The sequence below is a fragment of the Mobula birostris genome, chromosome 3 (assembly GCF_030028105.1).
Source record: "Mobula birostris isolate sMobBir1 chromosome 3, sMobBir1.hap1, whole genome shotgun sequence".
NCBI classification, from domain to species: Eukaryota; Metazoa; Chordata; class Chondrichthyes; order Myliobatiformes; family Myliobatidae; genus Mobula; species Mobula birostris.
Genome location: NC_092372.1, coordinates 217707888 through 217730669, shown reverse-complemented (window position 1 = coordinate 217730669; position 22782 = coordinate 217707888). Strand labels below are relative to the sequence as shown.

The 22782-nt window shown below is 42.4% G+C and overlaps 1 protein-coding gene across 1 annotated transcript in view; it reads right to left on the bottom strand.

Annotated features, from left to right (window-relative positions):
• LOC140195567 (WD repeat-containing protein 48) overlaps positions 1 to 22782 on the bottom strand; it is a 116601-nt gene that overhangs the window by 43441 nt on the left and 50378 nt on the right. The window contains exon 10 of the mRNA XM_072254131.1: positions 20636 to 20738. Coding sequence (XP_072110232.1) covers positions 20636 to 20738 — 103 coding nt within the window. The remainder of the gene's footprint in view (positions 1 to 20635; positions 20739 to 22782) is intronic.

The following is a 22782-nucleotide window of genomic DNA, read 5'->3' as shown; positions in this document are numbered from 1 at the left end:
AGTGAAGAAGTTTCCCCTCAGATTCCTCTTAAATATTTCACCTTTCACCCTGAACTTATGACCTCTAGTTGCAGCTAGTGCAACACTTACAGTTCAATTCTCACGTGTAGTTTCCTCCCACATTCCGAAGACATATAGGTTAGTAAAGTTACTAAGTTGTGGACACGCGACATCGTGCTGGAAGCATGTCAACACTGGTGGGCTGCTCCAACATATCCTTGAATTGTGTCAGTTATTGTCACAAACATTTCACTGTATGTTTCGATGTACATGTGACAAATAAAGTTAATCTTTTCATCTCACCTAATTTGAGAGGTAAAAGTCAGCATGCATTCATGCTATCTATATCCCTCATGATATTGTACACCTCTATGAGATCTCCACTAATTCTCCTGCACTACAGGGGGTAAAGTCCTAACCTATTCAACCTTTCCCTGTAACTCAGCTCAAGTCCCAGCGACATCCTGGTAAACTTTTTCTGCACTCTTTTAATCTTAATGATATTTTTTCTGCAGGTAGGTGACCAGAACCGGCACTCTGTTGAAGTGCCAAAAACATTAACTACGTTTTTCTCTTTCTATGAATGTTGTTTGACCTACTGACTGTTTCCTGAACTATTTTCAAGGGTTATTCCCACTCCCCAGCTCTCAGTCCATAACCCGTAGGACAAGGCTGTTCAAATGTCTATCAGGTCCAGTTAAGACCATGAAACCATAAGACAAAGGAGCAGAATTAGGCCATTTGGCCCATCGAGTCTGCTCCACCATTCAATCATGGTTGATCCTTTTTCCTCTCCTCAGTCTCACTCCCCAGCCTTCTCCCTGTAATCCTTGATGCTGTGTCCAATCAAGAACCGATCAAGCTCTGCCTGAAATACACCCAATGACCTGGCCTCCACAGTTGCCTGTGGTAACAAATTCTACAAATTCACCATCCTCTGGCTGAAGATATTTCTCCGCATCTCTGTTTTAAATGGATGCCCCTCTATCCTGAGGCTGTGCCCTCTTGTCCTAGACTCCCCCACCATGGGAAACATCCTTTCCGCATCTACTCTGTCTAGGCCTTTCAACATTCGAAAAGTTTCAATGAGATCTCCCCTCATCCTTCTGAATTCCAGTGAGTGCAGACCTAGAGTTAAATGTAGGGATAGTTTCTGTCTCCTTCTATAGGGCAGCATGTTAACCAGAAAGTCATACAATGGTCTACATTTAAGTACACAAGGAGGAGAGATGTTTTGATTCAATCAGAATCAGGTTTATTATCACTGGCATATGTCATGAAATGTGTTAACTTAGCAGCGGCAGTACAATGCAATACATTATAATTATAGACATCTGTTAGTCTCGTGAGACCACGGATCTGCGCCTTGGAAGGTTTCCAGGACGCAGGCCTGGGCAAGGTTATATGGAAGACCAGCAGTTTCCCATGCTGCAAGTCTCCCCTCTCCACGCCACCGATGTTGTCCAAGGGAAGGGCATTAGGACCCATACAGCTTGGCACCAGTGTCATCACAGAGCAATGTGTTGTTAAGTGTCTTGCTCAGGGACACAACGCGCTGCCTCAGCTGAGGCTTGAACTAGTGACCTTCAGATCACTAGACCGATGCCTTAACCACTTGGCCACGTGCCAACATTATAATATGGAAAGAACAAACAAATAAATAAGCAAATCAATTACACTAAGTATACACTGGTGCTAGAAAGTTTGCAAATCCTGTAGAATTTTCTCTATTTCTACGTAATATGACCTAAAATGTTATCAGATCTTCACGCCAGTCCTAAAACTAGATAAAGAGGACCAATTAAATAAATAACATAAAAATATTACACTTGTTCATTCATTTATTGAGAAAAATTATTTGTTGGAAAAAGTATGTGAACCTCTGGGGTAATGCCTTCTACAAAATCAGGTGTTCCAATCAATGAGATGAGATTGGAGCTGTGGGTTGTTGAGGTGCCCAGCTCGATAAAAAGACACACAAAGTCAGGTTACTGACAAAGCCTGCACTTCTTAAGAAAGATCTCTTTATGTGCACCGTGCCTCGACCAAAATAACTTTCAGGACCTTAGAAGAAGAATTGTAGAGATGCATGAAGCTGAGAAAGGTTACAAATGCACTTCTAAAGATCTGAATGTTCATCAGTCCACAGTAAGAGAAACTGTCTACAAATGGAGGAAATTCAGTACTGTTGTTACTCTCCCTTAGATTGGGCATCTTGCAAAAGATTACACCCAGAGCACAACATGCAATGCTGAAGGAGGTGAAAACGAACCCAAGGGTTACAGCAAAAGACCCGCAGAAAGCTTGAGAACTTGCTAGAGTTTCTGTTGACGTGTCCAATATAACAAAACATTGAAAAAAAAATGGTGTTCATGGAAGGACACCATGGAGGAAACCACTGCTCTCCAAAAAAGAAACATTGCTGCATGCCTCAAGTTTGCAAAAGACCACCCGGATGTTCTACAATGCTTCTGGGACAATGTTCCGTGGACATATCAGACAAAAGTTAAACTTTTTGGCAGAAATGCACATTCTACGTTTGGAGGAAAATAAGCACTTCTACACACCAACACCAAAACCTCAACCCAACTGCAAACCAATCACAAACAAGAAAAAATCTGTAGATGCTGGAAATCCAGTCCTGCCGAAGGGTTTCAGCTCAAAACGTCGACTGCAGTCTTTTCCGAGATGCTGGCTGGCCTGCTGAGTTCCTCCGGCATTTTGTGTGTGTTGCTCATCCCAACTGTGAAGCATGGTGGAAGGAGCATCATAGTTTGGGGCTGCTTTCATTGAGGGAACATTGAATTCAAATTGTATCAAGACATTTTACAGGAGAATGTCAGGGTAGCAGTCCGTCACCTGAAGCTTAATAGAAGTTGGATAATGCAACAAGACAATGATCTGAAACACAAGAGTAAATCAACAACAGAATCGTTTAAAAAGAAGAAAATTGAGTTTTGGAATGGCTGAGTTAAAGTCCTGACCTTAATCCTATAGAGATGTTGTGGAAGGACCTGAAGCAAGCAGTTCATGCAAGGGAGCCCACCGACATCCCAGAGTTGAAGCAGGTTTGTGAGGAGGAATGGCCTAAAATTCCTCCAAGCCGATGTGCAGGACTGACCAACAGTTACCGGAAATGTTTGGTTGAAGTTATTGCTGTACAAGGGGTCACAACAGTTAATGAGGGCAAGGTTCACACACTTTTTCCAAAAATATATGAAATACTGGATCATTTTTCTCAATAAATAAATAAGTATAATGTTTTGTGTTATTTATTTATTTGGGCTCTCTATTTTAGGACTTAATGTGAAAATCTGATCACATTTTATGTCATGTTTATGCAGAAATAGAGAAAATTTTACAGGGTTCATAAACTTTCTAGCGTATATTAAATAGATTAAAAATAATGCAAAAACATAAGTAATATATATATTTTATAAAATGTGTGGTAATGTTCATTGGTTCAATGTCCATTTAGGGATCAGATGGCAGAGAGGAAGAAGCTGTTCCTGTATCGTTGAGTGTGTGCTTTCAGGCGTCTGTACCTCCTTCCTGACGGTAACAATTAGAGGGCATGTCCTTCATAAGGCACTGCTCCTTGAAGATATCTTGAATACTACAGAGACTTACCCAAGATGGAGCTGCCTAATCTTACAACTTTTAGTAGCTTCTTTTGGTCCAGTCGCACACCCCCCCCCCACCCCCCATCCCCATACCAGACAGCGATGCAGCCTGTCAGAATGCTCTCCATGGTACATCCATAGAGTTTTTCGAGTGTTTTAGATGACAAACCAAATCTCTTCAAATGCCTAATGAAACATAGCCACCGTCTTGCCTTCTTTATATGTTGGGACCAGGGACATTGACACCCAGGAACTTGAAATTGCTCAGTCTCCCCACTTCTGATCCCCCTAATGTGTTCTCTCGTCTTATTCCTCCTGAAGTCCACGATCAGCTCTTTCGTCTTACTGATGTTGTGTGCAAGGCTGTTGCTGTGACACCACTCAACTAGCTGGTATATCTCATTCCTCTATACCCTCTCATCGAGATTCTACTGACAATAGTTGTATCATGAACAAATTTATAGATGGTATTTGAGCTATACCTAGCTACACGGTCATAGGTATAGAGGGAGTAGAGTACTGGGCTAAGCACACACACCTGCGGTGCGCCAATGTTGATTGTGAGGGAAGAGGGTGTCACTGAGACCCGTTTTGGGATACCTCATACATCCGGCCTCCCTACCCAAGGATGGATACAAGTGCTAAAGAGGGAAGGGGAGCTTGTTATACGAGGAGTTATCAAACAAATTCTACCTACATTTTCCAAAGTTAAGAAGGAAGTGCAATTTTGCTGAAACATTCAAAGTTCTTGGGGTACTTGGTAAATGCAGAGATGATGTTTTCCTTGGTTGCTAAGTCTAGAATCAGCTCAGTTTCAAATAATAATTCTAACTGCAAAATTAATTAGTCTCACCTAGAAAATCTTTGGAAACATTTTTGATTAAAGATGTGGAAGTTCAATTACCAAATACATCAAAACAGAGATCACTGACTATTTAGATATTAAAGATGCAAGATACTGTACCTATAAGAAGTGTTCACCCCCTTGGAAGTTTTCATGTTTTATTGTTTTACAACATTGAATCACAGTGGATTTAATTTTTTTTTACTCTAATCAACAGAAAAAAAGGACTCTTCCGTGTGAAAAGTGAACAGATCTCTACAAAGTGATATAAATTAATTACAAATATAAAAGACAAAATAATTGATTGCATAAGTATTTATCTCTGCCTCCCCTTTAATATGACACACCAAATCATCACTGGTACCGCCAATTGGTTTTACAAAACACATAATCAGTTAAATGGGGATCTATTTTTGGAGATTGTGTGTAGTCAAGGTGTTTAAATTGACTGTAGTAGAAATACACCTGTACCTGGAAGGTCCAACTGCTGGTGAGACAGTATCCTGGCAAAAAGCACAAGTCAGGAGAAGGCTACCAGAAAATTTCCAAGTTGCTGAATACCCCTTGGAGTATAGTTAAGTCAATCATCAAGAAATGGAAAGAAATGGCACAGCTGTAAATCCGTCTAGAGCAAGCCGTCCTCAAAAACTGAGTTCCAACCATACAAGAAGGGGACTAATGAGGGAAGCCACCAAGAGACCTATGACAATGCTAGAGGAGTTACGAGCTTCAGTGAGATGGGAAGAGACTGTATATAACAACTGTTGCCTGGGTGCTTCACCAGTCACAGCTTTATGGAAGAGTGGCAAAAAGAAAGCCACTGTTGAAAAAAACTCACATGAAATCTCGGCTGGAGTTTGCCAGAAAGCATGTGGGAGACTGAAGTCACCTAGGAGGAGGTTCTATGGTCCGATGAAACCAAAATTGAGGTTTTTCAGACTAAACACTATGCTTGGTGTAAGTGGAAGTTAATGTCCTTGAGTAGCCAAGTCAGAGTCCAGACACCAATCCAATCGAGAATTTGTGGCTGGACTTGAAAAGGGCTGTTCACTCACAATCCCCGTGCAATCTAACAGAGCTTGAGCAGTTTTGCAAAGAAAAATGGGGAAAAATTGCAATGTCCAGATGTGCAAAGCTAATAGAGACCTATTCACACAGACTCAAGGCTGTAATTGCTGCCAAAGGTGCATCTACTAAATACTGGCTTGAAGGGGGTGAGTAATTACGCAATCAATAATTTTGTGTTTAATAATTGTAATAAATTTAGACCAATTTGTTTTCACTTTCACAAAAAAGAGCCTTCTCTGCTGATCAAAAGTTAAAATTAAATCCACTGTGATTCAATGTTGTAAAACAACATGAAAACTTCCTGGTGGGGAGGGGTGAATATTTTTTATAGACACTCTATAGAGAGTTGGTGGATGAATCAGAGACAGAGGTAAAAGCTCAACCAATCATTCTGAATGGCAAAGAAGCAAGCAAGTGGTCAAATGGACTCCTGCAGCTTCAGTTTCAGAGAGGATGGCCAGTGGTGCGGTATTCCGCCAGTTTTGACTAGTAAAGGGCATTACGTTAGGGAACTGCAGTCAGGGCATTATTCAAGTGGTCAAGGCTTCAGTCATGTTTGACACATCTCATGGCTGTTCATCATAGATTTTACAGACAGTCAATGGTGAGCAAAGAAATAAAAAGCAATTTCATTGGCCAAGATACTCGTCCTCTCTCAGCTGGGTGGGCAAAATACATTAATATCTTGTCTTGCAGTATCTGCTTCTGTGTTACACCAAGCCAGCACATAAATCTAAGTCTTCTTGCTTCCTCGGCAAAAAATAGTGGACACACAAGTTCCAGAGCCAAGTACTGAACACCCTCTGGTCTGAACACCATGAGGGTGAATGCTCTGGTTTATAAGACTATTTGTGTGTATGAAGGCTGCTTCTGCAGCAAGGAAGCAAAAATAATTTGAAAGAAAGCCTGCATTTTCAAGAACTTCCCTTACTGAGAACAATGAATTTAACTATCAAAATATCCACCCTAAGAATAGAAGCTGGGGAAAGTTGGAAAAGGGTGGTAGAGGCAAGAGGTAAATTGTGTGAGTTTTAACTCAAAAAGCAATAATGAGTTGAGGTCACCCTGTATTGTATGGTGCTCAAACTGCTGCAGAGCCTTGGGTCCAGAAGCAGACAGCTCAAGGGCTCACTGGCCAAACTGGTACTCAGCTTGCTTTGGACAATTGCTGAAAGCCAGCAATTCACAAACTGCAGCCAGCATTTGGGGGTGGCCCAAGGCTCGCCGGGATACATTTCAAGCCAGTAGTTTTGCCAACATCCAACATAGAGAACCTCCAACTCCTCGAATGCAAGGAGTCCTTATGGTTCCTTATTGATCATTAATGTGACAGTGGTGCAAGTATCCTCAGGCTGCCCACTCTAGTTTAAAAGCTCTGCCTGATGGCCAGATTGCTTTTTTTCAAAGCTCCCTAAACAAAAGACTCAGAGTCTAACTAAACACATCTTTGTAGATTCTAATTAACAACAGAAATGTTTTTTTTCATTGATCTGGAGCACGAGGCAAAATTTATTTTATTTTTTATCAAATATCCATCCTGCCTAACCTAATAATTTGAATTAAAGTTAAACTCTTAATGACAACATTTCTATTGTCACCAAGATTGTGCAATACTTAATATTGATCAAACAATTGTTTTAGAGAAGTTTCATTGGAAGCATTACATATTATACAAGGTATGTAGTTTAGCATAATGTTAGTGGAGGGGAAAGCGCGAGAGTCCATTATAAAAAATAAATCAGTAGAACATTTGGAGAAGAATGACAAAGATTAGACCATATCAACATGGACTCATGAAAGGGAAATCATAAATGACAAATATACTAGAATTTTAAGGGCTTAATTGGCAGCATCCATCGTCAAGGATCCGCACCATCGGGGCCATGCTCTCTTTTTGCTGTTGCCATCAGGAAGGTGGTACAGGAGACTTAGATCCCACAACCCCAGTTATTACCCTATAACCATCAGGCTCCTGAAGCAGCCTCACTCACCTCAACTCTGAATTATGTACCTGTGGACTCACCTTCAATGACTCTACAACTCATGTTCTCGGTATTAATATTTTTTAAAATTTGCAGTTTATCTTTTTTTTGCACATTGGTTGTCAGTTTTTGTTTGTGTGTAGTTCTGCATTGATTCTATTAAATTTCTCTGTTCTACTGTGAATGCCTGCAATGAATCTCAATGGTGCCATATACTGTACCTACTTCAATAACAAACTTTTTTTAAATAGTTTACGAAGAACTAATCGATATTATGTATTTGAACATTTCTGAAGACTTCTGGTCAGGTTTTTGGTAAGATATTACCAGGCAACATTGAAGAACAGGGAATTGAAGGGAAATGGGCTGACAAGGGTAGACAACTGGTTGGCTAACAGGAATAAATGGGCCCACTTACTGACAGGCATTGATGAAAGTCCTACCATAGGGATCAGTCTTGGGACGCCAATTACTCAAGATAAGGGAATTTATATAAAACCGCCTGTTTTGCTGATGACACAGCTGGGCAGGAGGGAGAGGTTTGAGGAGGATGCATAGAAGCTCGAAGCTGATTTGAACAGATGAAGGAGTGGGTAGATACATGGCAAAAACAGTACGATGAAGATGAATATGAGACTGTGCACTTTAATGGTAATAACAGGAAGGCAGATAATTACCCGAGTAGTGATAGATAGCAAAATAGGGAGGTAACTCAAGACTCGGATGTTCCTGTACACCAGTCACGGAAAATTGAGTGCAGATGCAGCAGAGAATTAAGGCAACAAATGATATGCTGGTTTTCACAGCAAAGGACTTTGAGTATAGGAATACGGAGATCATGCTGCAATTATACAGGACCTTGCTGAAACCAGATTTGCGTATCGGATGCAATTAGTTTCCTTCTCAGAGTAAAGTTCAGCAAAGGGCCCGCAAAGTAGTGTAGAGGTTACCATAATGCTATTACAGCACCAGTGACCCTGGTTCAAATACCGCTGCTGTCTATAAAGAGTTTGTATGTTCTCCCAGTGGCCGTGTGGGTTTTTCTTCCACATTCCAAAGATGTATGGGTCAATAGGCTAATTGGGAACAAGGGAGAAATTGGGCTTATTGTGCAGGGAGGGCCTTTTACTGTGCAGTATCTCTAAATAAAATGAAGCAAAGGTACATGGAGCTTAGAAAGAGAGAGGGCTATGCACTAGGGAAATTCTAGTCAGTTTCTAGAGTAGGTTGCATGATCGGTACAACATTGTGGGCTGAAGGGCCTGTAATGTGCTGTAGATTTCTATGTTCTATGTTCAAAGGTGCACTAGACTCCTGACCTAGCAGGACTGACGTGTGAAGGGAGATTGAGTGAATTGGTTTCTATTCACTGGAATTTAGAAGATTAAGAGGACTAAAGATTCAAGATTTGCTTTATCATGTCTATCAAAACATGGCGTCAATGATCAACACAATCCGAGAATGTGCTGGGGAAGCCCACAAATGTCGCCATACTTCCAGCATCAACACGTACAAGGACGAGGGACAGCTCATTGAAACCTACAGAATATTGAAAGGCCTGGATAGGGTGGATGTGGGAATGATGTTTCCAGTAGTGAGTGTGTCTAAGACCAGACAGTCCAGCCTCAAAATAAAAGGATGTCCCTTTAGAACAGAGGGGAGGAGAAATGTATTCAGCACGAGGGTGCTTAATCTGTGGTACTCATTGCCACAGATGGATGTGATGGTCTTCAATGGGCATATTTAAAAGCAGAGGTTGATAGGTTCTTGATTAGTAAGGGCAGTGGTCTCCAACCACCGGGTCGCAAAGCATGAGCTACGGGGCCGCGAGAAAACGATATGATTTGGCGATATGAGTCAGCTGCACCTTTCCTCATTCATTGTCATGCACTGTTGAACTTTAATGCACGCGAGGTCATCAGTGACCCAAGACGTGCAAAGGAATGGGTCCATGTCATTTATGATTTCCCTTTCATGAGTCCATGTTGACATGGTCTAATCTTGTCACTCTTCTCCAAATGTTCTACTGATTTATTTTTTATAATGGACTCTCGCGCTTTCTCCTCTGCTAACATTATGCTAAACTACATACCTTGTATAATATATAATGCTTCTAATGAAACTTCTCTAAAACAATTGTTTGATCAATGTTAAGTATTGCACAATCTTGGTGACAATAGAAATGTTGTCATTAAGAGTTTAACTTTAATTCAAATTATTAGGTTAGGCAGGATGGATATTTGATTAAAAAAATAAATTTTGCCTCGTGCTCCAGAACAATGAAAAAAAAACATTTTTCTTGTTAATTAGAATCTACAAAGATGTGTTTAGTTAGACTCTGAGTCTTTTGTTTAGGGAGCTTTGAAAAAAAGCAATCTGGCCATCAGGCAGAGCTTTTAAACTAGAGTGGGCAGCCTGAGGATACTTGCACCACTGTCACATTTCCGATCAATAAGGAACCATAAGGACTCCTTGCATTCGAGGAGTTGGAGGTTCTCTATGTTGGATGTTGGCAAAACTACTGGCTTGAAATGTATCCTGGCGAGCCTTGGGCCACCCCCAAATGCTGGCTGCAGTTTGTGAATTGCTGGCTTTCAGAAATTGTCCAAAGCAAGCTGAGTACCAGTTTGGCCGGTGAGCCCTTGAGCTGTCTGCTTCTGGACCCAAGGCTCTGCAGCAGTTTGAGCACCATACAATACAGGGTGACCTCAACTCATTATTGCTTTTTGAGCTAAAACTCACATGATTTACCTCTCGCCTCTACCACCCTTTTCCAACTTTCCCCAGCTATTCTTAGGGTGGATATTTTGATAGTTAAATTCATTGTTCTCAGTAAGGGAAGTTCTTGAAAATGCAGGCTTTCTTTCAAATTATTTTTGCTTCCTTGCTGCAGAGTCAGCCTTCATACACAGAAATAGTCTTATAAACCAGACTATTCATCCTCATGGTGTTCAGACCAGAGGGTGTTCAGTACTTGGCTCTGGAACTTGTGTGCCCACTATTTTTGCCGAGGAAGCATGAAGACTTAGATTTATGTGCTGGCTTGATGTAGCACAGAAGCAGATAACTGCAAGACAAGATAATAATATTTTGCCCAACCAGCTGAAAGAAAAACAAGTATCTTGGCCAATGAAATTGCCTTTTATTTCTTTGCTTACCATGACTATCTGTAAAATCCATGATGCACAGCCATGAGATGTGTCAAACGTGGCTTTTTTCTTAAAGATGTGCTGGGTGTGTTCCAGCCACCGCTGTACCGCTGCATTCTTCACAGCCTGGAGGTTGGGGACCACTGAATTATAAGTCACTTATAAATCAATAGCATCATAACATTTCAAGTAACGTTTGGATATTAAACACACTGCGCATATTTTCTCCGTATGAACATATAAAATCATTACAACACACCAATATCGCTGAATCAGTGGGAGCCCTGGGCTTGTTTTCCTGCAACAAGACAGTCCCATCGAGGGGTGATGAGAGACAGCAATACTCGAGGGGGGTTCCTTATGTCCAGTCTATTCTGCAATTTAGTTTTCATCGCAGAAAACTCCGCTTCGCAGCAATATGATGTTGGAAATGGAAGCAACGTTTCCAGTGCTTTCGTGGCGATCTCAGGATATTCAGCCTTGATTTTGATCCAGAATGCCGGCAGAGATGTTATGTCAAACATACTTTTCAGCCCACCGTCATTTGCAAGCTCGAGGAGTTGATCTTTTCCCCCACGCTGACATGGCTTAATTGGCAGCATCCATCGTCAAGGATCCGCACCATCGGGGCCATGCTCTCTTTTTGCTGTTGCCATCAGGAAGGTGGTACAGGAGACTTAGATCCCACAACACCAGTTATTACCCTATAACCATCAGGCTCCTGAAGCAGCCTCACTCACCTCAACTCTGAATTATGTACCTGTGGACTCACCTTCAATGACTCTACAATTCATGTTCTTGGTATTAATATTTTTTAAAATTTGCAGTTTGTCTTTTTTTTTGCACATCAGTTGTCAGTTTTTGTTTGTGTGTAGTTCTGCATTGATTCTATTAAATTTCTCTGTTCTACTGTGAATGCCTGCAATGAATCTCAATGGTGCCATATACTGTACCTACTTCAATAACAAACTTTCTTTGAATAGATTAGGAAGAATAGGGATATTATGTATTTGGATGAGGAAACTCCTTCCAGACAGTGGCTGGGATCGCTGGCATGATGAGGCATTGCATTAACCACCATGCTACCGTACCAAGCAACACACATAAAAGCTGCTGGCGAATGCAGCAGGCCAGGCAGCATCTCCAGGAAGAGGTACAGTCGACATTTCAGGCCGGGACCCTTCATCAGGGCTAACTGAAGGAAGAGCCAGTAAGAGATTTGAAAGTGGGAGGGGGAGGGGGAGATCCGAAATGATAGGAGAAGACAGGAGGGGGAGGGATGGAGCCAAGAGCTGGACAGGTGATTGGCAAAAGGGATATGAGAGGATCATGGGACAGGAGGCCCAGGGAGAAAGAAAAGAGGGAGGGAGGAGAAAACCAGAGGATGGGCAAGGGGTATAGTGAGGGGACAGAGGGAGAAAAAGGAGAGAGAGAGAGAGAGAGAGAGAAAAAGAATGTGTGTATATAAATAAATAACGGATGGGGTACGAGGGGTAGCTGGGGCATTAGTGGAAGTTTGAGAAGTCAATGATCATGCCATCAGGTTGGAGGCTACCCAGACGGAATATAAGGTGTTGTTCCTCCAACCTGAGTGTGGCTTCATCTTTACAGTAGAGGAGGCCATGGATAGACATATCAGGATGGGAATGGGACATGGAATTAAAATGTGTGGCCACCGGGAGATCCTGCTTTTTCTGGCAGACAGAGCGTAGGTGTTCAGCAAAACGATCTCCCAGTCTGTGTCAGGTCTCGCCAATATATAGAAGGCCACATCGCGAGCACTGGACACAGTATATTACCCCAGCCGACTCACAGGTGAAGTGTACCTCCCCCTCGTATCCCATCCGTTATTTATTTATATGCACACATTCTTTTTCTCTCTCTCCTTTTTCTCCCTCTGTCCCCCTCACTATACCCTTGCCCATCCTCTGGGTTCCCCCCCCTTTCTTTCTCCCTAGGCCTCCTGTCCCATGATCCTCTCATATTCCTTTTGCCAATCAACATTCCAGCTCTTGGCTCCATCCCTCCCCCTCCTGTCTTCTCCTATCATTTTGGATCTCCCCCTCCCCCTTTCAAATCTTTTCTTTCAGTTAGTCCTGGCGCAGGGTCTCGGCCCGAAACGCCCACTGTACCTCTTCCTAGAGATACTGCCTGGCCTGCTGCATTCACCAGCAACTTTTATGTGTGTTGCTTGAAATTCTAGCATCTGCAGATTTCCTCGTGTTTGCTACCGTACCATCCCTCATACAAACCTATAAAATTCAAATGGGCCTAAACAGATGGGATTCAGATGGATGCCCTAATAACTAGGGAGCCTAAGACCAGGAATAAGGGGCAAGCTATTTAAGAATGGGACAAGGAGAAATTTCTTCCAGAGTGGTAAACGGATTGTATTCCAGAAAGAAACTGATGCCAAGTAATTAAATATATTCAAGGTGTTGTTTATTTTCTAAAGGACAAAGGAATCAGATTACAAGGAAACAGCTGGAATAGGGTAATGAATGTTAATGATCAGCCAGGACCATATGGAATTGTGGAGTTGACATGAAGAGATGGATGGCCTGGTTCTGCTCTTGTTTTTCTGCTTCTATTTATAAAAAGGAGAACAAGAGACTGAACTATGCTTCATCTGAGTTCAAGCACTGTGAAAACATTATACACCAGTGTCCATGCAGCATTCAAACAAGTTATTGTTTATTTGACTGCTCGTGGTAAATTATTTCAAGCTATTTCATAACACTGTTAAACCGTTCAGTTTATTAGGTGTTGACAGCAATCCTGATTGGACTTTAGAATCATAGAAAAGCTACAACACAGTACAGGTCCTTCGGCCCACAAAGCTGTACCAAACATGTACTTACCTGAGAAATTTCCTAGGGTTACACATAGCCCTCTATTTTTCTGAGTTCCATGTACCTGTCCAGGAGTCTCTTAAAAGACCCTATCGTATCTGCCTCCACCACCATCACCGGCAGCCCATTCCACTCACTCACCACTCTCTGCGCAAAAAACTTATCCCTGACATCTCCTCTGTACCTACTTCCAAGCACCTTAAAACTGTGCCCTCTCGTGCTAGTCATTTCAGCCCTGGGAAAAAGCCTGACTATCCACACGATCAATGCTTCTCATCATCTTATACACTTCTATCAGGTCACCTCTCATCCTCTGCCACTCCAAGGAAAGAAGGCCCAGTTCACTCAACCTATTCTCATAAGGCATGCTCCCCAATCCAGGCAACATCCTTGTAAATCTCCTCTGCACCCTTTCTATGGTTTCCACATCCTTCTTGTAGTGAGGTGACCAGAATAGAGTACAGTACTCCAAGTGGCGTCTGACCAGGGTCCTATATAGCTGCAACATTACCTCTCGGATGAAGGCCAATGAACCATATGCTCCTTAACCACAGAGTCAACCTGTGCAGCAGCCTTAAGTGTCCTATGGACTTGGACCCTAAGATCCCTCTGATCCTCCACACTGCCAAGAGTCTTACCATTAATACTATATTCTGCCATCATATTTCACCTACCAAAATGAACCACCTCACACTTATCTGGGTTGAACTCCATCTCCCACTTCTCAGCCCAGTTTTGCATCCTATCAATGTCCCACTGTAACCTCTGACAGCCCTCCACACTATCCACAACACCTCCAACCTTTGTGTCATCAGCAAATTTACTAATCCATCCCTCCACTTCTTCAACCACGTCATTTATAAAAATCACGAAAAGTAGGGGTCCCAGAACAAATCCCTGAGGCATACCACCGGTGACCGACCTCCATGCAGAATATGATCCATCTACAACCACTCTTTGCCTTCTGTGGGCAAGCCAGTTCTAGATCCACAAAGCAATGTCCCCGTGGATCCCACGCTTCCTTACTTTCTCAATAAGCCTTGCATGAGGTACCTTGTTAAATACCTTGCTGAAATCCATATACACTACATCTATGCCTCTACCTTCATCAATGTGCTTAGTCACATCCTCAAAAAATTCAATCAGGCTCGTAAGGCATGATCTGTCTTTGACAAAGCCATGTTGACTATTGCTAATAATATTATGCCTCTCCAAATGTTCATAAATCCTGCGCTTCAGGATCTTCTCCATCAGCTTACCAACCGCTGAAGTAAGACTCACTGGTCTATAATTTCCTGGGCTATCTCTACTCCCTTTCTTGAATAAAGGAACAACATCTGCAACCCTCCAATCCTCCGGAACCTCTCCTGTCCCCATTAATGATGCAAAGATCATCACCAGAGGCTCCGCAGTCTCCTCCCTCGTCTCCCATAGTAGCCTGGGGTACATCTTGTCCAGTCCCGGTGACTTATTCAACTTGATGCTTTTCAAAAGCTCCTGCACATCCTCTTTCTCAAAGCTTTCAGTCCGCTATAAGTCATCCCTACAATTGCCAAGATCCTTTTCCATAGTGAATTCTGAAGCAAAGTACTCATTAAGTATCTCTGTTATTTCCTCCGGTTCCATACACACATTTCCACTATCACACTTGATTGGTCCTATTCTCTCATATTTTATCCTCTTATTCTTAACATACTTGTAGAATGCCTTGGAGCTTTCTTTAATCCTGCCCGCCAAGGCCTTCTCATGGCTCCTTCTGACTCTCCTAATTTCTTTCTTGAGCTCCTTCCTGCTAGCCTTATAATCTTCTAGCTCTCTATCATTACCTTGCTTTTTGAACCTTTTGTAAGCTCTTCTTTTCTTCTTGACTAGATTTACAACAGCCTTTGTACACCACTGTTCCTGTACCCTACCATCCTTTCCCTGTCTCATTGGAACATACCTATGCAGAACTCTATGCAAATATCCCCTGAACATTTGTCACATTTCTTCCGTACATTTCCCTGAGAACATCTGTTTCCAATTTATGCTTCCAAGTTCCTGCCTGTTCACCTTATATTTCCCCTTACTCCAATTAAACGCTTTCCTCACTTGCTTGTTCCTATCTCTCTCCAATGCTGTAGTAAAGGAGATAGAATTGTGATCACTTACTCCATAATGCTCTCCCACTGAGAGATCTGACACCTGACCAGGTTCATTTCCCAATACCAGATCAAGTACAGCCTGTCCTCTTGTAGGCTTATCTACATATTGTGTCAAGAAACCTTTCTGAACACACCTAACAAACTCCACCCCATTTAAACCCCTCACTCTAGGGACATGTCAATCGATATTTGGGAAATTAAAATCTCCCATCACGACAATCCTGTTATTATTACACCTTTCCAGAATCTGTCTCCCTACCTGCTGCTTCATGTCCCTGTTACTATTGGGTGGTCTATAAAAAACACCCAATACAGTTACTGACCCCTTCCTGTTTCTAACTTCCACCCACAGAGACTCTGTAGACCAGTGGTCCCCAACCACCAGGCCGCAAAGCATGTGCTACCAGGCTGCGAGGAAATGATATGGTTTTGCGATATGAAACGATATGCGTCAGCTGCACCTTTCCTCATTCCTTGTCACGCACTGTTGAACTTTAACACAAGCGAGGTCATCAGTGACCCAAGACATGCAAAGGAATGGGTCCATGACCAATCTGTGAATGTTTCCAGTGATTCTTCCATGTCAGTGCAGGAAAAAGATCGACTCCTTGAGCTTGCAAATGACGGCGGGCTGAAAAGTATGTTTGACATAACATCTCTGTCAGCATTCTGGATCAAAGTCAAGGCTGAATATCCTGAGATCACTACGAAAGCACTGAAAACGTTGCTTCCATTTCCAACATCATATCGCTGCGAAGTGGGAGTTTTCTGCGATGAAAACTAAACTGCGGAATAGACTGGACATAAGGAACCTCCTTCCGGTATTGCTGTCTCCCATCACCTCTCAATGGGACCGTCTTGTTGCAGGAAAACAAGCCCAGGGCTCCCACTGATTCAGCGATATTGGTGTGTTGCAATGATTTTATATGTTCATACGGGGAAAATATGTGCTGTGTGTTTAATATCCAAATGTTACTTGAAATGTTATGATGCTATTGACTTATAAGTGATTTATAATTCAGTGGTCCCCAACCTCCGGGCCGCAAAGAATGCAGCGGTATGGCAGTGGCCGGAACGCACCCAGCACATCTTTAAGAAAAAAGCCAAAATAAACAAGCTAATTAATTGGGTGCTGCCTGGCATGTAAATGTTAGCCCAGATCAGAGGCGATTGCCAATTGCGTCACCTCTGATCTGGGCCGACATTTATGTACCGGGCAGCACCTAATCAAATAGCTTTTTTATTTCGGCTTTTTTTTTAAAGGTGTGCTGTGTGCATTCCGGCCACCACTGCATTCTTTGCGGTAACATATTGGCCCGCTGCCCGGAGGTTTGAGACCACTGTTATAATTGACTTATCACTATATTCATGCAAGGAAAATATGCGTTATGTGTTTAATATTAAATTTGTTAGTTAAACCCCTTTAGAAATGAAATTGAGTGTATTAGCCACTTATAAGTGACTTACCACCTATATTCCAGTCGTGATGAACCCCCCCTCCGGTCGGCCAGTCTGCAAGAATATTGTCAATATTAGACCGGTCCGCGGTGCAAAAAAAGTTGGGAACCCCTGCCGCAGACAATCCCTCCATGTCTTCCTCCTTTTCTGCAGCCGTGACACTATCTCTGATCAACAGTGCCAAGCCCCCACCTCTTTTGCCTCCCTACCTGTTCTTTCTGAAACATCTAAAACCTGGCACTCGAAGTAATCATTCCTGCTACGGAGCCATCCAAGTCTCTGTAATGGCCACAACATCATAGTTCCAAGTACTGATCCACACTCTAAGCTCATCCACTTTATGGTCCTGTCCTCTGAATAACCTGGCTGCGGAGAACCAAGTGTCTCTGGGTTTGTTCACCATCCTGTTTTGCAATTGCTGATTTCAAATGAGGCAGCTAAACTTCCAAATTAACCAGGAATCATGGGTTATACTGAGTCAGAGGGCAATGTTAAAATCGAAGCTGACATTTTTGACTTACACTCAGTGGTCACTTTATTAGGTGCACCTGCTCGTTAATGCAAATATCTAATCAGCCAATCATGTGGCAGCAACTGAATGTATTAAAGCATGCAGACATGGTCAAGAGGTTCAGTTGTTGTTCAGACGAAACATCAGAAGGGGGAAGAAATATGATCCAAGTGACTTTGACTGTGTAATGATTGCTGGTGCTGGGGGGGAGGTGTTTGAGTATCTTAGAAATTGCTCATCTCATGGGATTTTTACACATAACAGTCTCTAGAGTTTACAGAGAATGGTGTGAGGGAAAAATCCAGTGGGTAGTGAGGAGCGTTTGTCAGCTTTGGGCCTGTACTCTCTGGAATTTAGAAGAATGCGAGGGGACCTCACTGAAACCTATCAAATGTTGAAAGGACTAGATAAGGAAGATGTGGAGGAATGTGGAGAAGATGTTTCCTGTGGTGGGGTATCCAGAACTAGAACTAGAGGGCACAGCCTTAAAATTGAGGGGCAACCCTTTTAGAACAGAGGTAAGGAGGAATTTTTTTAGCAAGAGAGTAGTGAATCTGTGGAATGCTCTGCCACAAAACGTGGTGGAGGCTAAATCTGTGGGTATATTTAAGGCATAAGTTGATAGCTTCCTGATCAGTCAGGGCATCACAGGATATGATGAGAAGGCGGGCATCACAGGATATGATGAGAAGGCAGGTGTATGGGGTTGAGTGGATCCGGGATCAGCCATGATGGAATGGTGGAGCAGACTCGATGGGCTGAATGGCCTAATTCTGCAACTGTGTCTTGTGGTCCAATGGCTACGTAGTTGTGCAGACAGAAATGCCTTGTTAATGAGAGACATCAGAGAACGGCCAGACTGGTTCAAGCTGACAGGAAGGCAGCAGAAACTCAAATATCCACGCATTATAACAGTGGTGTGCAAAAGAGCATCTCTGAATGCCACAACCCCGAAGGGATGGGCTACAGCAGCAGAAGACCACAAACATACACTCAGTAGCTACTTTATTAGGTACAGGAGGTACCTAATAAGGTAGACAATGTATGTATGATTATTAAGTAGGAACTTCAGGGCAAGTGTACATATGCATGAGCACTGACTAAGGATGTGCACAAGGTTGACCTATATCCACAGTGCCAAAATGTCAGAAAAAACTCAGCACCAAGAGTCATGCTAATTGTTATCTTCTAAAGGCAAATGGGCCATGTATGAGGGATAGTGAGGCTGTGCGCGCCAAGGGCCACCTCAACTAACATCCTCCCATCAACTGTCACCCTTGACAATTTTTTTATTACAGCGCGGTAGAGTGACAGATTTCCACTTGTGGATGTCACGTATAATTGCCACATGGCAAGAAGCTAATGAAAGGAATCGAAGTTATTGTGCTGTTAATTGATATCTAACGTGCACATTTTCTTTTTCATTTCAATGTGCACATCATTATCGCTTGGTCACGTAACATAAAAGCATGCAAAAATAATGAGACAAACTGAATCGCAACATAGACGACAACCAACGGTGCGGCAGCTTGTCATTAGAATCCCCAGAAACATTTTTCATTTTTACTGAGCGATACAGTGCGGAGTAGGCCCACCCAGCCCTTCGAAACCCCATCCCCTCACAACCCCCGACCTGATTAACCCTAACCTAATCATGGGACATTGCAATGACCACTGGCCTAATCAGTGTGTCTTTGGACTGTGGGAGGAAACTGGAGCACCCGGGGGAAATCCATGCACTCCACGGGAACGATGTACAGAGATTCCTTACAGAACAGCGCCACAACTGAACTCCGAGCTCCAGAAAGTGGTGCGCTGTCATACCCTCGTACTATCTGCTTCACTGTGGTGCCCAAGTGCCATCTTTGTTCATCTAGGTACATCTGAAACAAGTTCCTAGATTGCCCAAGTCACATACCACATGACAGCAACACAATTTAACTTTTTGGGCCACTAATTAATTCCTCTATTATAACTTCCCTTTCAAGGAATCAAAACAAATGTTGGTTACACCAATTCCAAAATGTTTTATCCCCATTCAAATCAATTGAGAGATTTTGCAGCTCTCAAACCACAATTTAATTTGTATTGCACATAACACATATGATCATTTTTATATTAAATATAACAGATGCTGCACATAAATGACACTATAATTATAAATCGACTAGCTTAGAATTGGCCTATCTAATTCCATTAACATTTACTTTCAATTAAAGACGTTCATAATAACTGGGAAAATTACTATTCTCTAAATCTACTCTTCACCAAGGGTTCATGTTATCTGATACAGCACAGCTAATAAAGAAACAAAGAACCCTGAAAACTGTAACAAGGAAATTTGGAAAAAAACCTGGCAGTTCAAGCAACACCTATAAGGAAAAGATAAATATTTGGCCCGATATCATTCAGCTTACAGCAAAAAAAGGGAGTGCATTCAGTTCAGCAGATGTTTCCTAGCTCTGTGGACAAGTCTAATCAGTTCCATTCCTTCATTTTCTTTCTGTCATCCTACAATATCTCTCCCCTCCATTAAATATATATTCAATTGTCTTGAAATTCAAAATTGAATATGCAACCATCATAATATTCAGGCAATATACTCTAAATTATAGTCATTCAATCATTAAAAACCAAATTTCTCCCTTCACCTCTGGATTTAATGCCAATCATTCTAAAACTACACCATTTGGTACTTGACCTCTCTCGGCTAATGCTAATAGTTTCTCTCTATATTAAACCCTCTGATAGCAAACGAACAAGGAGTTGGGAGACAATCTTGGTTACATTTGGATACCTAGATTACAATACAGTTGGTTGTCACTGAAGAAAGGGCCACAGGCTTCACCCTTCCAGACTGTGGTTGTTAACTGAAAGTACCAGTTTGGCATGAACAGCTGAGCTTTACTGTAAGATACTGGACTAATAAAAATCAGCAAACAGGCCCACACCACATGTATTCCAGCTCTTCAGAGAAATTCATGACTGGATTAACGGCACATACCTTTGATTACTTGTTCTGGCTGTGTGCAGAGTGGAATTAAGGGGGCACTGCAGTCATTGTCATAATCACCAGAGGCCCTGAAATTGTGAATACCCTTCATGGACTGCAAAACAAATTATGAAAACTTTTGTTAGCTCACATTCATTTAAAAAACACTTGACTACCGTCCTGTCAAAAGGATCTAGAAGTTTTCATGTAGTTTTCCGTGTTTTGATGTCTTCATGGTTTCACAATGATACCAACTGCCAACTGGTGGTGAGAAGTTACAATGGAGAGAGCAGGAATGCAGAGATCAGAATCAGGTTTATTATCAATGGGATGTGACGTAAAATTTGTTAACTTGGCAGCAGCAGTTCAATGCAATACATGATACAAAAGAGAAAAAGATAAATAAAATAAAATAAAAATAATAATAATAAGTAAATCAATTGCATAGAAATATAGAAAACCTACAGCACAGTACAGGCCCTTCAGCCCACAAAGTTGTGCCGAACATGTCCCTACCTTAGAAATTACTAGGCTTACCCATAGCCCTCTATTTTTCTAAGCTCCATGTACCTATCCAAGAGTCTCTTAAAAGACCCTATCGTATCCGCCTCCACCACCATTGCCGGCAGCCCATTCCACACACACACCACACTCTGCATAAAAAACTTACCCATGACATCTCCTCTGTACCTACTCCCCAGCACCTTAAACCTGTGTCCTCTTGTGGCAACCATTTCAGCTCTGGGGAAAAAGCCTCTGACTATCCACACGATCAATACCTCTCATCACCTTATACACCTCCATCAGGTCACCTCTCATCCTCCATCGCTCCAAGGAGAAAAGGCCGAGTTCACTCAACCTCTTTTCATAAGGCATGCTCCCCAATCCAGGCAATATCCTTGAAAATCTCCTCTGCACCCTTTCTATGGCTTCCACACCTTCCTGTAGTGAGGCGACCAGAACTGAGCACAGTACTCCAAGTGGGGTCTGACCAGGGTCCTATATAGCTGCAACATTACCTCTTGGCTCCTAAACTCAATCCCACGATTGATGAAGGTCAATGCAGCGTATGCCATCTTAACCACAGAGTCAACCTGCATAGCAACTTTGAGTGGCCTATGGACTTGGACCCCAAGATCCCTCTGATCCTCCACACTGCCAAGAATCTTACCATTAATACTATATTCTGCCATCATATGCGACCTACCAAAATGAACCACTTCACACTTATCTGGGTTGAACTCCATCTGCCATTTCTCAGTCCAGTTTTGCATCCTATCAATGTCCTGCTGTAACCTCTGACAGCCCTCCACACTATCCACAACACCTCCAACCTTTGTGTCATCAGCAAACTTACTAACCCCCCCACCCCCATTTCCTCATCCAGGTCATTTATAAAAATTATGAAGAGTAAGGGTCCCAGAGCAGATCCTTGAAGCACACCACTGGTCACCTACTTCCATGCAGAATATGACCTGTCTACAATCGCTCTTTGCCTTCTGTCGCCAAGCCAGCTCTGGATCCACAAAGCAATGTCCCCTTGGATCCCATGCCCCCTTACTTTCTCAATAAGCCTTCGATGCCTTATCAAATGCCTTGCTGAAATACATATACACTGCATCTACTGCTCTTCCATCATCAATTTGTTTAGTCACATCCTCAAAAAATTCAATCAGGCTTCTAAGGCACGACCTGCCCTTGACAAAGTCATGCTGACTATTCCTAATCATATTATACCTCTCCAAATGTTCATAAATCCTGCCTCTCAGGATCTTCTCCAACAACTCACCAACCACTAAAGTAAGATTCACTGGTATATAATTTCCTGGCTATCTCTACTCCCTTTCTTGAATAAAGGAACAACATCCGCAACTCTCCAATCCTCCGGAACCTCTCCCATCCCCGTTGATGATTCAAAGATCATCGCCAGAGGCTCAGCAATCTCCACCCTCGCCTCCAACAGTGGCTGGGGTACATCTCATCCGGTCCCGGCGATTTATCCAACTTGATGCTTTCCAAAAGCTCCATCACATCCTCTTTTTTAATATCTACATGCTCAAGCTTTTCAGTCTGCTACAAGTCAGCACTACAATCACCAAGATCCTTTTCCACAGTGAATACTGAAGCAAAGTATTCATTAAGTACCCCTGCTATTTCCT